Source organism: Ostreococcus lucimarinus, chromosome 20, assembly GCF_000092065.1.
Source record: "Ostreococcus lucimarinus CCE9901 chromosome 20, complete sequence".
NCBI lineage: Eukaryota > Viridiplantae > Chlorophyta > Mamiellophyceae > Mamiellales > Bathycoccaceae > Ostreococcus > Ostreococcus sp. 'lucimarinus'.
In genome coordinates, this window is record NC_009374.1 from 228,459 (window position 1) to 244,699 (window position 16,241).

Below are 16,241 nucleotides of genomic sequence, written 5' to 3' on the forward strand. Positions count from 1 at the left end.
CCGCCCGAGACGCCCGCCTTCGTCGCTCCGCGTCGTCACTTCGCGTCCCGCCTCATCATGTTTCGCAAGTACCACGTCGACGGCGTGCAGCAGCTCAAATCCAGCGTCCAGCGCGGGATACGAGCGAAGATTTCCGACCAGTATCCCGCCCTGGACGACGCCCTGGACGATTTGATGCCCAAGAAAGCCACCGTCGTCATCGGCAAGTGCGAACACAAAACCAACGTCGTGCTCGTCGACGACGAGCCGCTGTTCTTCAATCAGCGCGATGGGCCGTACTTTCCGACGCTGCGCGTGTTACACAAGTACCCGGACATGATGCCCAAGCTCCGGGTGGACAAGGGAGCGATCAAGTTTGTGATTTCCGGCGCGAACATCATGTGCCCGGGGTTGACGTCGAGCGGGGCGACGATGCACGACGAATGCGAGGAAGACGAACCGGTGGCGATATACGCGGAAGGAAAGGAACACGCGCTGGCTGTGGGTATCACGAAGATGAGCACGGAGGCGATGCGGACGGTGAACAAAGGAATCGGGGTGGATTTGGTGCACTATTTGAAGGATGGCTTGTGGGAAGCGACGGCGAAGTGAGAAAACGAGTCGGCGAGCGCGAACGCATTTGTAGAAACTAGATGAATATATTTATAGAGACGAAACGTTCGTGTGAGAGTGTGTATCTAACTAATCGAGCCTCGAGTCGAGAGGACTCGTTCGCCGCCGTCGCCATCCCAAGCCGCTCCCGCGCGCCGCCTCGCAATCGACCGACCCGTCAGTCGTTATTCTTCAACCCGCCTGACCCGCCCGCGCTCGCGCCCGCAAACTTCGGCTTCCCCGTCGTGAACGGCACGTATTTATGCTTAATCATGTGCTTCACCTGCTGTTTCATCGTCATGAAAAACAACATGATGAAGTACATTAACAAAATCGGCCAAAACACCGGTATGTCGAACATCGGCATAAACGTCATCGCGAACGCCGTCCCGATCGACTTCAAGCTCATCCACCAAAACTTAAACTCCGGCAATCGCCGCACGAACGGTTTGAATTCTTGTTCGTTGCTCGTCGGCAGCGACGGTCCATCGTCGCCGTCGTTCGACGCGCGCAGCGATTCGGGATCGTTTCGCGGGCTCAGAAATCCAATCAACAGGTTCAGGTTATAGATCCCCAGCCCGTACGTCACGATGTAGTACCCCCGCAGAAAGTACGCGCGAATCGCGTACACCAGCGCGACGCACGCGTACGCGCTCCACCGTTCGGCGCGCTTCGGGACAGATTTATCGAGAAAGATTTGAAGACGCTGCGCGAGTTTCGCCTGCGCGCGCGCCAACGGCGAGGACGATTCGTCCGTCGGCGCGCTCGCGCCGTACGCGTACGATTCCCCCGGGTTCATCGCGCGTCTCCCGGCGCGCACCGCGGCGCCGTGTGCCGCGCGGCGCGCTCGAACGCGCTCGAACGTCCACTCGCGAATCGTCACGATGCGACGCGCGCCGCCCGTCGCCGACGCGCCGCTGCGTCGCGCCGCGACCGGCGCGCTCGTCGTCGTCGATGACTTCCTGCCGCGCGCGACGGCGGCGCGCATGCGACGCGAGCTCGAGCGCGCGCCCGAAAGCGCGTGGGACCGCGCGGACGCGAACGACGACGACGACGCGGAGGACGTCGCGCACGCGTTCGACGCCTCCACGGCGGTGCGCGCGGTGAGCGCGTTCACGAGCGTCGGGTTCGAGATGCAGCGCGCGGCCGAGGACGACGCGCGCGCGCGCGAGGACGACGACGACGAGGATTGGCGCGCGCTGGTGCCGAGCTTCACCGCGAGTCGATACGCGAACGGACATAAGATCGATCCGCACGACGACGCGGCGTACGCGCCCGTCGAGCTGGCGAACGGTGGATTCGAGATGCACCTGCGCGCGTACGCGGTGGCGTATTACTTGACCCCGGATGATTGGGACGTCGAACGCGACGGCGGCGCGTTCGTCGACATGGACGACGAGACGGCGCCGGGAAAGACGATCGAGCCCAAGTTTAATCGATTGGTCGTGTTCAAGGTGCCTCGCGTGCACGCGGTGGCGCCGGTGACGTCCGAAAATCGGCGACGACACGCCATCTTCGGATGGTTTTATCGGCCCGCGCGCGAGGACGAGCTTCCGTCGAGCGACGCCGACGACGCGAGCGCGAGCGACGCGAGCGACGCGAGCGAGTCGCGCGCGCGGAAACGGAAACGGGCGCGTCGCGAGCGCGGTGAGTAGATTCAGTAGTTTGGATTAGATGAGATTAGATGAGATTAGCTATTCGGTCGACGAGACGGCGCGTCCGGCGAAAAGTTCGAGCTCGCCGCGCTCGCGCTCGCCGCAGTCGTCGACTCGCGGCGACCGATGCGTCGCGCGCTCGAGCGCGCGCTTCGCGAGCGCGCGCGCGATGCCGCGCGCGTCGACGCGCGCGCGGTGCTCGCGCGATGCGAGGCGTCGAGCGCGCGGGACGCGGCGTCGAGCGCGCGCGCGAGGCTCGCTCGGGCGACGACGACGACGCGCGCGATGGCGAGCGACGCGCGCGGGCGCGACGCGGCGGTTCTGGCGTTCGCGCGCGTTCGTGGGTTCGCCGCGAGCGCGCGCGCGGAGACGGAGACGACGTCGACGCGCGACGACGAAGGCGACGACGAAGGCGACGGCGACGACGAGACGACGGTGAACTCGAAACGAGAGCAGATGCGAGACGAAAGGAATTTCAACGCGCCCAACGCGCTGTGCGTGGGCAGAATTGTCGCCGGTCCCGCGCTGGCGTACGGCGTCGCGAGCGGCGCGTCGCCGGAACTCGTGCTCGGCGGCGTCGCGGCGGCGGCGTTTACGGATTATTTGGATGGATTTCTCGCGAGACGGTGGAAGCAAGGGACGATTTTGGGGAGTTATCTCGACCCGATCGCGGATAAGGTGTTCGTTGGGTGCGTGGGGACGGCGTTGGCCTTGGAAGGGTCGCTTCCAGTGTGGCTCGTGGGGTTATTGGTGAGTCGCGACGCGATTCACGTCGTCGGCGGGGCGTGGCGACGCGCGGGCGCGTTGGGGTGGAAATGGAAAACCGTGGGAGAGTTTTTAGGATTTGACGATAAGCCCGTGAGTCGACCGCCGCCCACTGGAGCGGCCGCGCTCGCGGGGTTCGATTTTGACGAAGTCGAGCAGCTCGGGTCGAAGCGCGGGGCGCTGAGGCCGCTCTTCATCGGCAAGGTGAATACGGCGCTGCAAATGGCGCTCATCACGTTCGCCGTGAGCGAACCAGTGTTCGCGGCGCATGCAGGATCGCCGATGATGGCGCCCGCGCTCGAGCTCGTAGCTGATAGAACAGTGCGCGTCATTCTGGAATACGCCACGGCGGCGTCCGCCGTCGTCGCCACGGCTGAGTACACTCGCATCTTTCTCGCTCATCCCGGTTTCGACGCGGACGGGCAAATTAAAGTGAGGAAAAAGTAAGAGCGACGCGGCGGCGAACAAGTAGTACAGAATTCTGTGGTATTAGTAATGTAAGAAGTGAATTAGATGTGTGTAAGCGGCGCATCTATGATTCGTCGAACATGAATGGACTCTTCTAGCGTGAGTCGTCGATGTCTCTCATGAATCGGTGAGTGGCTTCTTCTAGCGGAGTTCGTACAACACGAACGGATTCTCGCGTGAGACGATTGCGGATGCGCATCTTGACGGCGCGCGCTCGAGGCGCGCTCCAATTGTAGCATAGCATATTAGCACAAACCAAAGATTCGCCAGGTTGAAGGTTTCGTACGTCGCTCAAGTTGGCTTCCTGCAGTGCCGCGTTACGTGCAATGTGATCAAACCAGCGCGCAGAGTTGAACTGGTGCAAAACGTGCACCGTCGCGAGCTCGACGAGGGCCTCAGGAATCGCGAATGGGCTCGTCGTGCCGACGACGAGACGCGTGTTTGTCCGATGCATCGTTCGAGCGGCGTTCACAAGTTGACCAGCAAATCCCGCTCGCGAGCCGAGGCTGAGCAACAGATCCGCGTCATCGATTACGATGAGCTTTTTCGGTGGGGAGCGTCGGTTCCGTGCGGTCCGTTTCAACGGGAGATCCATTTTTTGAAACATGCTGAGAGCGACTTGGAAGATGGCGTCTACAAAATCCGGCTCGTACTCCGAATGCGTCACGTCGACGACGTTGAGCGCGTCGACGAGCACGGCTTGTTCGAACACGCGCATCACTACGCCCTCGACGTGAACATTTTCGTAGTTTTCGTAGATGAATGATTTGACTTGCTGCGCGCGCGCAAGGAGTAACTGTCCACGACTTCCATCTCTCTGGGCTCTAAAGCTGTCGCACAATCCTTCAAAAAATTGTTTGAACGAAGTCCGGTGACGAATCATCTTCAAAATCTGCTCGTCATCTTCTATGCCGAGCATAATGCACAAGTGCTCGCTCGTGAGCGAATTCCATCCGAAAAGTAGTGGCGAAACCATTCCGACGAAACCATTCCGATCGTACTCGTCGCAGATTTCTGGAGCGCGACTTTCGATATGTTTGGGCGCCGAGAGCACTTTGACATTAGGCGCGCGACAGTTGGAATTTTTGCCACAGAGCGTTTCCAAATGTAGACTCAAGACGGATAACCCGAGAAAATTCGCAAGCGATGCATCTTTAGAAAAGGCGTCGGTCGTCGAAGTGCTAAACGTAATCGCCGTCGTCCAGTCCTGTGGCGGGTCAACCATTCCCTGACGCATCAAACAGTTTTCGACGAGTACATCGACGGTGTGAGACGTACTCGCCCCGGGTGCGCCGTACACCAGACCACAGAACGGAATGCCGACGTCCATGAACATTTCTCTCTTATCGACGAATTCGTTTTGCGCAAAATGCTTCGGAACGTCGAACAGCGTTCCCAAGACGGCCATGTCTCGAGCCGTCTCGTCGACTCTGTCGTGGCTCACAAGCGTCGGACGCGCGTCTCTCCACGCGCGGCCGACTGACCTATCGCACATGTACGCCAACACACTCGCGGCGCCGGCGGACTTGTCTAAAGCGATAGGAGAGGAGTCCGTCCCGTGCTTCGGCGAAATCTCCGCGCTGTCGTCGAAAACCGGCGCAGGCGACCCCGATCGCTCGCTCCCGGCACTTTCCAGCGCATCATACACATTCCGCACTCGCACCGGCGGCGGCGCCTTCTGTTCCACCACGCTCGCAAATTTCGCCGCCTTCGCCGTTTCCTTCGCCGCGTGCGCCAGTTCCTGATGTCGTCTCGTCCGCGCGTGTTGCAACCAATTATTCGCCAAATTCGCCTCTCCGCTGCCCCGAATCGTCACCGCGCACGTCTCGCACGTCCTCGTCGGGAATTCCAACGCCGATTCCCCCACCGTCGCGCGCGCTCTCCCTCCCGGCTCCCTCTTCTCGAGCTTCGTCCTTCGTCGCCGCTCCGCGTTCAGCAAGTGTTCCTCCGAGTTCGCGTGTCGCCCCCACGCCGCGAAGAACTGCTTCTTATCGTCCTCGTTCACCTCGAAGTTCTCGCACAGCGTGCACTTGCGATGGTACTCCCGCTTCGGCGTCGTCTCGCGCGTCGCGCCGTCGCCGTCGCCGCGGACGCGCGCGCCGCACGCGCCGTCCCGATGTTTCGCGAGCGCTAAACTCGCGAGCGTTTCCGACGCCCCGAAGCACACCTCGCCGCACCGCTCGCACGACGCGCACCACGCGTCGTCGTCGTCGCTTTCGTCCGACGTCTCGCTCGACGCGCGCATCGAGCGTCGCGTCGCGCGGAGAGAAGTGACGCGCGGGGTCGTTGACCGAGATCGACACGACGACAGATGACGACGCCCGCGATCGACGAGCTCGACGCCGCGCTCGCGCTCGCGGACGACGCGCGCGCGGCGGTGGGCGACGTTCAACGCGCGCTGCGCGCGAACGGACGCGACGCGAGGGACGGCGATGCGGTGGCGAACGCGATCCGACGGCTCGCGCGAACGGCGGAAAAGATCGACGTAACGTGGCGCGCCGTCGTCGCGAGCGATGGGTATCGATCCATGGCGCGCGAGGACGCGTTGGAAGACGGCGAGGCGCGCGAGGCGCGCGCGGGCGCGCGCGCGCGCGAAGGCGGTGATGGCGACGGGAAGGGCGCGAGCGGTTTGGCGGCGAGCGCGCGCGAGGCGAACGCGCGAGGCGGCGTGCGAGCGGAAACGTCCGCGGACGACGACGGAACCCTCGTGCGCGTGATCGCGCCCGGTGCGTTCGACGCGCGATGGCGCGCGAACGATCCCGCGAACGCGGCGACGACGACGGCGCGCGCCGTCGACGGCGGCGTCACCGCCGCGCACGCCGCGCTCTCCGACCGGTTACTCGAATTCGCCGCCGACGCGCTCGCGCGCGCGGGCGACGCCGAGGCGGCATCGATAGAAATACTCGCCTGGCTCGAGGATCTTCGCGACGTGTTCGTCGTCCCAGATTTCGCGAGCGGCGGCCGCGTGCTCGCGCCGGACCCGTCTCGCGGCGGCGTCCTCGTCCCCGGTCGCCTCCTCCCCGGTCGCGTCGCTCGCGCGTGACGTCGCGTGTAATCGACGCATCGCGCCCCCTTTCCATCGCTCGCGCGCGCCGCCGTCTCGTCTCGCGTCGCGCGCCGCGTCGATCGACCCCCCTCGTCGACCGACTCATCGACCGTTAGTCGTCGGTGCGGTGCAAATCTCATCTCGTCGCGACGGTTCAGGACTCGTCGAACGGATTCGTCAACCGTTCACGGGCCGCGCCCTGTCGCACACCGCGCCGTCGCCGTCGACGACGACGGCGACGCGCGCGCGCGCGAGCCGCGGACTCTCGGACGGGACGCGTCGCCGTCGCGAGATGGACGCGCGGACGCGCCGCGACGCCGCGACGCGCGCGCGACGCGAATGCATCGCCCGCGGCCGCGGCGACAACGGCCGCGCGCGCGCGCGCGATGACGCGCGAGGAAGGACGCGCGAGGCGAAGGGACGGCCGGCGGCGCGCGCGATGGGGGCGAGGCGAACGCGCGGATCGGGACGACGCGGGACGAATCGGCGCGGCGCGGCGCTGGCGACGGCGCTGGCGATGGGTCTGACGCTCGCGGTCGAGGGGGCGACGTCGCCGTTTACGTCGCGCGGCGATTTAGATAACGCGATCATGGCGTGTCTGGCGGACGACGAAACGTTGGCGACGTGCAGGGACAGCGCCGCGACGCCGGTGCCGATTGGCTCGTGGGACGTCGCAGCCATCGTCGACATGTCGAGGTTGTTCGACTCCGGGTCCGTCGGACGCTTTGTGAACGTCGACATCGGTTTGTGGGACACGTCATCGGTGACCGACATGAACGCCATGTTCAAAGGTCAGACAAACTTCAACCAAGACCTCAGCACGTGGGACACGTCATCGGTGACGGACATGAGCGGTATGTTCCACGACGCGTCGAGTTTCAATCAGAACATCCCGACGTCGGGAGTACAATGGGACACGTCACAAGTCGAGTTCTTTGATACGATGTTCAAAAACGCGGTGGCGTTCAATCAGGACATCAGCTCCTGGGTCGTCAGCGCCGCGGCAAACTTCAATTCCATGTTCTCTGGAGCGACGAGCTTCAACCAGGACATCACCGGATGGATTGGCGCCAGCGGTGCCTCCGCGGACAATATGTTCTCTGGAGCGACGGCGTGGCTCAACAACTACGGCCCGACCACAGCGGGCTCAACCACAACCGATGGTCCCGCGAGCGCGTGGGGCAAGTTATGCGCGGCGAACCAGCGCGTGGTTTCGAACGCGTGCCAGGCGTGCCCCACCGGGAGCGTGCGCGCCGCGGGCGATAATGCAAAGGGAGTTGACACGGCGTGCGCGTGTCCCGCCAACCATTATTACGTCTCGGGCGGTGGGTGTTTGGCGTGCGCTAGCGGTCTGTTCCGTCTCGCGGGTGACGTTGCGCCCGGAGGACATACGGCGTGTACGTACGCGTCGCCGTTCACGTTGAAGGCCGAACTCGTGAACACGATCGCGTCTTCGTACTGCCTGGGCGGCGCCGCCGCCCCCACCGGAGCTTCGTGTACGGACGGCAAGGGGTTGGGGATCGCGAATTGGGATGTCAGCGGTGTCAACGACATGGCGGGGTTGTTCCAAGCGTCCAGTTCTAGCTGGACCTCGACCACGTTCAACGCTGATTTGAGCCTGTGGGACACGTCGTCGGTGGTAGACATGAACAACATGTTCAACGGCGCGACGAGCTTTAACCAGGACATCAGCTCGTGGGACACGTCGTTGGTGGTGAACATGAACAACATGTTCAACGGCGCGACGAGCTTTAACCAGGACATCAGCTCGTGGGTGACGCAATCGGTGACGGACATGGGCGCGATGTTTGAAAACGCGGCGGCGTTCGACCAGCCCATCCCGAAGTCGGGATCACAGTGGGACACGACGTTGGTGAAGGACATGAGCAACATGTTCTTCGGCGCAGCGGCGTTTAACCAAGACCTCAGCACGTGGGTGACGCAATCGGTGGTGGACATGAGCGCGATGTTTCAAAACGCGCCGCTCTTCAATTATAGTATGGTGACATCGGGTAGCGTTTGGGACACGTCGTCGGTGACAAACATGGACAACATGTTCAAAGACGCGGTGGCGTTCAACCAGGACATCAGCTCCTGGGTCGTCAGCGCCGTGGCAAACTTCAATTCCATGTTCTCTGGAGCGAGGAGCTTCAACCAGGACATCACCAGATGGAATAGCGCCAGCGATGCCTCCGCGGACAATATGTTCTCTGGAGCGGTAGCGTGGATCACCGACTACGGCCCGATGACAGCGGGCTCAGTCGATGGTCCCGCGAGCGCGTGGGGCAAGATATGCGCGGCGAACCAGCGCATTGTTTCGAACGCGTGCCAGGCGTGCCCCACCGGGAGCGTGCGCGCCGCGGGCGATAATGCAAAGGGAGAGGACACGGCGTGCGCGTGTCCCGCCAACCATTATTACGTCTCGGGCGATGGGTGTTTGGCGTGCGCTAGCGGTCTGTTCCGTCTCGCGGGTGACGTTGCGCCCGGAGGAGATACGGCGTGTACGTACGCGTCGCCGTTCACGTTGAAGGCCGAACTCGTGAACACGATCGCGTCTTCGTACTGCCTGGGCGCCGCCGCCGCCCCCTCCGGAGCTTCGTGTACGGACGGCAAGGGGTTGGGGATCGCGAATTGGGATGTCAGCGGTGTCAACGACATGGCGGGGCTGTTCCAAGCGTCCAGCTCTAGCTGGACCTCGACCACGTTCAACGCTGATTTGAGCTTGTGGAACACGTCGTCGGTGGTGAACATGAACAACATGTTCAACGGCGCGACGAGCTTTAACCAGGACATCAGCTCGTGGAACACGGCGTTGGTGACGGACATGAACAACATGTTCAACGGCGCGACGAGCTTTAACCAGGACATCAGCTCGTGGAACACGTCGTTGGTGGTGAACATGAACAACATGTTCAACGGCGCGACGAGCTTTAACCAGGACATCCGCTCGTGGGTGACGTCGTCGGTGACGGACATGGGCGCGATGTTTGAAAACGCGGCGGCGTTCGACCAGCCCATCCCGAAGTCGGGATCACAGTGGGACACGACGTTGGTGAAGGACATGAGCAACATGTTCTTCGGCGCAGCGGCGTTTAACCGAGACCTCAGCACGTGGGTGACGCAATCGGTGACGGACATGGGCGCGATGTTTCAAAACGCGCCGCTCTTCAATTATGGTATGGTGACATCGGGTAGCGTTTGGGACACGTCATCGGTGGCAAACTTCAATTCCATGTTCTCTGGAGCGACGAGCTTTAACCAGGACATCAGCTCGTGGAACACGGCGTTGGTGACGGACATGGACAACATGTTCAAAGACGCGGTGGCGTTCAATCAGGACATCAGCTCCTGGGTCGTCAGCGCCGCGGCAAACTTCAATTCCATGTTCTCTGGAGCGACGAGCTTCAACCAGGACATCACCGGATGGATTGGCGCCAGCGGTGCCTCCGCGGACAATATGTTCTCTGGAGCGACGGCGTGGCTCAACAACTACGGCCCGACCACAGCGGGCTCAACCACAACCGATGGTCCCGCGAGCGCGTGGGGCAAGTTATGCGCGGCGAACCAGCGCGTGGTTTCGAACGCGTGCCAGGCGTGCCCCACCGGGAGCGTGCGCGCCGCGGGCGATAATGCAAAGGGAGTTGACACGGCGTGCGCGTGTCCCGCCAACCATTATTACGTCTCGGGCGGTGGGTGTTTGGCGTGCGCTAGCGGTCTGTTCCGTCTCGCGGGTGACGTTGCGCCCGGAGGAGATACGGCGTGTACGTACGCGTCGCCGTTCACGTTGAAGGCCGAACTCGTGAACACGATCGCGTCTTCGTACTGCCTGGGCGGCGCCGCCGCCCCCACCGGAGCTTCGTGTACGGACGGCAAGGGGTTGGGGATCGCGAATTGGGATGTCAGCGGTGTCAACGACATGGCGGGGTTGTTCCAAGCGTCCAGTTCTAGCTGGACCTCGACCACGTTCAACGCTGATTTGAGCCTGTGGGACACGTCGTCGGTGGTAGACATGAGCAACATGTTCAACGGCCAGATGGCGTTCAACCAACCCATCCCGACGTCGGGGTCACAATGGAACACGGCGTTGGTGACGGACATGAACAACATGTTCAACGGCGCGACGAGATTTAACCAGGACATCAGCTCGTGGGACACGTCGTTGGTGGTGAACATGAACAACATGTTCAACGGCGCGACGAGCTTTAACCAGGACATCAGCTCGTGGGTGACGCAATCGGTGACGGACATGGGCGCGATGTTTGAAAACGCGGCGGCGTTCGACCAGCCCATCCCGAAGTCGGGATCACAGTGGGACACGACGTTGGTGAAGGACATGAGCAACATGTTCTTCGGCGCAGCGGCGTTTAACCAAGACCTCAGCACGTGGGTGACGCAATCGGTGGTGGACATGAGCGCGATGTTTCAAAACGCGCCGCTCTTCAATTATAGTATGGTGACATCGGGTAGCGTTTGGGACACGGCGTTGGTGACGGACATGAACAACATGTTCAACGGCGCGACGAGATTTAACCAGGACATCAGCTCGTGGGACACGTCGTCGGTGGTGAACATGAACAACATGTTCAACGGCGCGACGAGCTTTAACCAGAACATCAGCTCGTGGAACACGGCGTTGGTGACGGACATGGGCGCGATGTTTCAAAGCGCGGTGGCGTTCAACCAACCCATCCCGAAGTCGGGATCACAGTGGGACACGTCGTTGGTGACAAACATGAACAACATGTTCGGCGGTGCCACGGCGTTCAACCAGGACATCGGCTCCTGGGTCGTCAGCGCCGTGGCAAACTTCGATTCCATGTTCTCTGGAGCGACGAGCTTTAACAAGAACATCACCGGATGGATTGGCGCCGGCGGTGCCTCCGCAAACAACATGTTCTCTGGAGCGACGGCGTGGATCGCGAGGTACGAGCACACGTCCAATCCTGGCAACAGCTTTCATGGTCCCGCGTCGGCTTGGACTGGTCCCGTTCCGTTTGCCAACTTGGCCGCTTTGCAAACCGCCGTGACCAATTGCTTGAACAGCGCTCCGTCCGGCGCGTGCACGTGCTCGCCCAGTGTCGACTGCGGCGCCGCGCTGTACGAACCGATCACAAACTGGGACACGAGTCTGGTCGCCGACATGAATGCTTTGTTCCAAAGCGCCACTCTTTTCAACGCCAACATTGGATCGTGGAATACCGAGCAGGTGACGAGAATGGACAACATGTTTAGCGGCGCGGCTGCGTTCAACCAGCCAATTGGCAGTTGGAACGTCACCGCGGTCACCGATGCGAGCCATATGTTTCAGGGCGCTACGGCTTTTGTTCACGACATCACCGGTTGGGTTTTATCGCAGACGCCCCAGGCGAATGTGACGTCAATGTTTGTCAATGCGATAGCATGGATAAACGAGCGTGATCGTATAGACGGATCCGCGTCTCTCGACGGTCCACCCTCGGCGTGGTACACGCCGGCGCCGCCGCCGCCGCCGTCACCGCCGCCACCCCCGCCACCAACGTGCGGTAACGGTGTCTACGATGCCGCTGGTACGAACCCAGATGGAACTCTTGGGGAGACGTGTGAACCGTACGGGAATTCCATCGATAACACCGTTCTCGTGCAGGGTTGCGATCCAGCCACGTGCGCGCCTTTTGAGAACTGGCAGTGCAACGATCCGTCTACGATCGGCACACCAGATTACAACTGTACGTGCAACAATCCCGCAGGCACGTACGCGTTACCAGATGTCAATTTTTGCGCGCGCGTGAAATGCGTTTACGCAGATCGATGTCTCTCCGAAGGCCGCGGCTGCGCGCCTGGTGCTGGTGGCAACGCGTGCGACCGTTGCTACACGGCGCAAGACATCGTCGATCTCGGATTGGAAGCTTCTCTAGCCAAAGCGGGTTACTACAAAACGGGCCAAACGTGCACTGAGTGCCCTGGGACCTCGGCAGGTCAACTCTTCGCTGCCGCTACGCTTGTAGTCGTTCTGGCGTTCTTTGGTTTCAAAGCTTCGCAAGTCATGGGCCCTCAAGCGACAAACAACTTGAAGAAGATTATCGAATCTTTGCAGTTTTTTTCGCTTTCGCTGAGTATGGACATCAAATGGCCTGGCCCGGTACTTAACCTCGGCAAGTACTTGGAAGCTTTCACGTTCAGCGTCGACTTTCTGAGACCAGAGTGCGTGGCTACTGGTCTCAATTGGCTCAATATTTTCCTAGCGTCTGTGTTTGTTGTCCCTGCACTTATCTTTTTCATCATCGTCTTCAACAACTTCAGATCAAGGCGACGGTTCGAACGAACAGTGCGTTCAATTCACTGCGAACGGCGCGATGGAGGTGCGATGGTATACTGGATTGAAAGACCGGGTCGTTTGTGGGGCATAAGGCGCACGTTCGAATCCAAAGGAGGAGATAAAATTGTCAAGGAATTGCAGAGGCAATACCGCTTCCGAGCCTCCCTCAGAAGCTTTGGCGTGTTGTCCATGACTGTGTTATACCTGCCCATAGTCCGTATGTGCCTCCAGGCTTTCGACTGTCTCGAAATAGACGGTATCGAGAGCACGCGTCTAGAACACGACATCGACATCGATTGCGAGAGTACTTCTCATGTGACAATCCAGGCGGCGGCGGCGGTTATGTTGGCCATCGTCGGAATCGGTATGCCGATTTACGTCATCTCACAAGTGCGGAAACTTTCAAATACGGGGAAGTTAGATGATCCACAAACCATCGACGCATACGGTCCATTCTACGATATATATCGTAGAGAAGATCTTACGTATTCGCACAAATTGGAGATTGCCAGACTTCGACAAACGACGGTTCGCTCGAGATCTATTCCTCGCGGTAGCGACGATGAAGACGATCGCGAAGAAACGACGTTTGATACCGAAACTGAGCGTGTCGCTGATGAAATTGAAAACGATATCAGACAAGATATTGAGGAACCAAACGAAGGCACTTCGTTGGAAACTACCGATGGACCCACTGACGACGTCGAGCAAGGTGAAGATTTCAACCCTGAACTCGGGAAGAAGAAAGTTTTTGGTAAAGGAAGAAAGTCAAAAGACGGGCGCTTAGCTCAAGTATTATCTATGAGTAAGTCAATGTTGCAGCGCACTCCGTCTGCGCAAGCGCGCGAGCGCGTGAAAAAGATGAGCTGGAAAGATCGGTTCTCAGTGTATTACCTCTCGGTGGAATTATGCCAGAAGAGCGGTGTCATTCTCATGACTTCGCCCTTCATCAGCGCTTCGCCTCTCAGTGGCTGGGGCCTTGTATTCATCCACTGGTTCCTCGGCATTTTCGTCTACATTTGTCAACCTTGGAGAATAATCACGTTGAGTTTCTTCGGTTTTAAGGTGTCAAATTGTCTGAACAAAGTCGAAACTATGGCGGCGTTCCTGCAAGGTGTGACGCCCGCCTTGGCGATGATATGGCCAGTTAAGCGAGACGCTGACGGCATCGTGCAGGAAAGTTTCACGCTCGAGATGATGACTGGTCTTATGACTGCCATCATCACGGGTTTACTCGCTATTCGCATCATCGTATTCGTCGGGGAACGCGTCGCGGTCAAACGCGCAAAGATGGACATCGACAAGGAACCCGAAGCATGCATTGAGATTGTTCGTGAACGACTCGTCGAGATGGCGAAGAAACGTGCGGTCGTGAGCTTGTTCGCGTTCAAGGCAGACTTTGATATAACACGGCGCAAAGCGCGGGCGAGAATAGAGATCACGCGTCAAGCTATGTTGACTAGAATCGACACTTTGAAGTCGGAGATGGCTAGCACCGAAGGTCAGGGTATCGATTACACGGAGCAAATCACGGCCTTGTATGAAGTGGCGAATCAGATGGCACATATCGTGAATACCGTTGTACCGATGCCTCCACCTGTTGGGCCTGCTGTAGAGGAGCGTATAGACGCTCTCGAGGCGCAGTTGTCGAAACTTTCCGTGGCCGAGGACGAACGCTACGTCGCCGCACGACAAGAGTCAGAGCCGTCGCCGAACGCTGCGGCAATGCACATAATTTTCAAGGTGCACATCGTCGATTGCATCGTTGCACAAGTCAACGAACAGCTTGAAGTATACGCGAGTGCAGAGTTAGTGAGCGATTTAGCCGTTCTTGGACGACGACATGCCGAGTTGTTGAGCGAGCAGAGCGCCATAACTTCTCAATTCGGCGACTCCGAGCTTCGTGCAACTTCAGACGAGTTATCTTCATCAGCCGTTCCGTTACTAGAAGCGAACGAACGTGATGACTTCGAAAAGGTATCTTCCACGCTCCATCACTGTGCGAGCGTCATCGATGCGCACGCGCAGTGGTGTATGACGCAGAGCGAGCTGTTCAGTGGCCTCAAGAGGGAGCACCCTACTTTCCTTCCGGACGAACCACCATTGACAACGGAGTGCTTCGAATCGTGCATCAAAGATCTGAAGACACATGAAAAGCAGATGGAGTTAGTTAGGACGCAGTGCATCAGCGACTGGCTTCCAATGTTCAAACATTTCGGTTGCGTCAAGTATCTCAGAGGGTTCGCCGAGCAGATTCGTAATCAACTCAGTCTCAATCTCAATGGAGAGATCACGCCAGAAGAAGCCAAGGTGGTGTATGATGACACCGTTGCCTTCATGGATGGCTTCGCCTCGTGGTGTGCAGATTTGTGTGGCATAATCGAAACGTCAGACGTTTTCAATGAGTTTCAACCCATCGCCTCGGCCATGATGAAGAGCCTGAAGGTGATACAGATCGACGCTAAGAAGCAAAGCATGCTCGCTCAAAAAGTACTGTCGGCCGTCGACTATGCTTTGGCGCAGAAGTCCACCGCAGAGGCCGTGCGAAATAATTTGCAGCAGGCGTTGCGCGATTTAACGTCGAAAATGGAGGAGCATCTTGCCGTTCAGATGGATGAAATGAAGAATGAGAAGATCGCTCTCGAGAGAGCGTATGAAGAAGAAAAGGTGCAAACCGAGGAGGACATCAACGTCCTCGAGAAAACGTTCGCTGAGAGAAAGGCCACGATGGAGCGCGAATTTGCACTGCAGCGCGACATAGTCGAACGATTACTCGTCATGAAGCAAGAAGAGAAGGCCGCGGTCGCTCCGTCTTTGAACCCATTCAGACGCGTACGCTTCGAGTACGAAAACGAGCTCGCGAGCGCCAATAAGGAGTGCCTCAGGATCTCACGAGCCTTGGAGAGAGAAGAGAACGTGAAAAATATGCAGTGTGAAAACTTGCTTCGAGCGATGCAGCAAACCGAGCGTCAGCTGCGAGCGCAGATTAAAATCCACGATTCACTCATGGCAAAGATGGAAGCCGATGTCTTGGATCACCTCAAAAAGCAAGGCAACGTGGCGCAAAAGCGAACGGCTCACGATATCGCGGCGAACAAGGCCGTGCTCGCGTCGCGAAAAGCCATCTATAAGCAGCAACGTATCGCTGCACAGCTGTACGTATCCGTAGAACGCGAGACTACGAGAGCTCAAGTCGGTCTCACGAGAACGAAACTTGCGGTGGCTAAACGTAAAGGGCTGCTTGTACGCACAACCTCGCGCCTGACGGGAAAATCCCTGCGGTCAAAATCGCGAAAGAAAGCGCACGACGAAAACGAGACGGTCAAAGACGATCAACAAGAAAAGGAGGTTGAAGATCAAACCGCGGTTGATGAAAAAAGCAACGTCACGGAGACGAAGACGTAAATTGAAATTTCTGTCA

General features: G+C 59.3%; 7 protein-coding genes across 7 annotated transcripts; 5 read left to right on the forward strand and 2 right to left on the reverse strand.

Moving 5' to 3' along the window:
• Nucleotides 1-57: 57 nt before the first annotated feature.
• Nucleotides 58-591, forward strand: OSTLU_43572 (predicted protein; the record flags this gene model as incomplete). The annotated part of the gene is made up of 1 exon (XM_001422491.1): nucleotides 58-591. One exon carries the CDS (start codon nucleotides 58-60, stop codon nucleotides 589-591), a length of 534 nt encoding a protein of 177 aa, XP_001422528.1.
• A 205-nt stretch (nucleotides 592-796) lies between these two features.
• Nucleotides 797-1,333, reverse strand: OSTLU_7961 (predicted protein; the record flags this gene model as incomplete). Its single annotated transcript, XM_001422652.1, has 1 exon — nucleotides 797-1,333. A coding segment is annotated over one exon (537 nt), but the record flags the coding sequence as incomplete, so codon positions are not given.
• A 142-nt stretch (nucleotides 1,334-1,475) lies between these two features.
• Nucleotides 1,476-2,246, forward strand: OSTLU_94071 (predicted protein; the record flags this gene model as incomplete). Its single annotated transcript, XM_001422492.1, has 1 exon — nucleotides 1,476-2,246. One exon carries the CDS (start codon nucleotides 1,476-1,478, stop codon nucleotides 2,244-2,246), a length of 771 nt encoding a protein of 256 aa, XP_001422529.1.
• A 465-nt stretch (nucleotides 2,247-2,711) lies between these two features.
• On the forward strand, nucleotides 2,712-3,335 carry OSTLU_5483 (predicted protein; the record flags this gene model as incomplete). Its single annotated transcript, XM_001422493.1, has 2 exons — nucleotides 2,712-3,104; nucleotides 3,183-3,335. Coding segments are annotated over 2 exons (546 nt in total), but the record flags the coding sequence as incomplete, so codon positions are not given.
• A 193-nt stretch (nucleotides 3,336-3,528) lies between these two features.
• OSTLU_29440 (predicted protein) lies at nucleotides 3,529-5,740 on the reverse strand. The gene has a single exon (XM_001422653.1). It carries the CDS (start codon nucleotides 5,722-5,724, stop codon nucleotides 3,574-3,576), a length of 2,151 nt encoding a protein of 716 aa, XP_001422690.1. The 5' UTR covers nucleotides 5,725-5,740; the 3' UTR covers nucleotides 3,529-3,573.
• A 266-nt stretch (nucleotides 5,741-6,006) lies between these two features.
• On the forward strand, nucleotides 6,007-6,522 carry OSTLU_29441 (predicted protein; the record flags this gene model as incomplete). The annotated part of the gene is made up of 1 exon (XM_001422494.1): nucleotides 6,007-6,522. The coding sequence occupies one exon, from the start codon at nucleotides 6,007-6,009 to the stop codon at nucleotides 6,520-6,522; it is 516 nt and encodes a 171-aa protein (XP_001422531.1).
• Nucleotides 6,523-7,042: 520 nt separating this feature from the next.
• On the forward strand, nucleotides 7,043-16,225 carry OSTLU_89715 (predicted protein; the record flags this gene model as incomplete). The annotated part of the gene is made up of 1 exon (XM_001422495.1): nucleotides 7,043-16,225. One exon carries the CDS (start codon nucleotides 7,043-7,045, stop codon nucleotides 16,223-16,225), a length of 9,183 nt encoding a protein of 3,060 aa, XP_001422532.1.
• Between the last annotated feature and the right edge of the window lie 16 nt (nucleotides 16,226-16,241).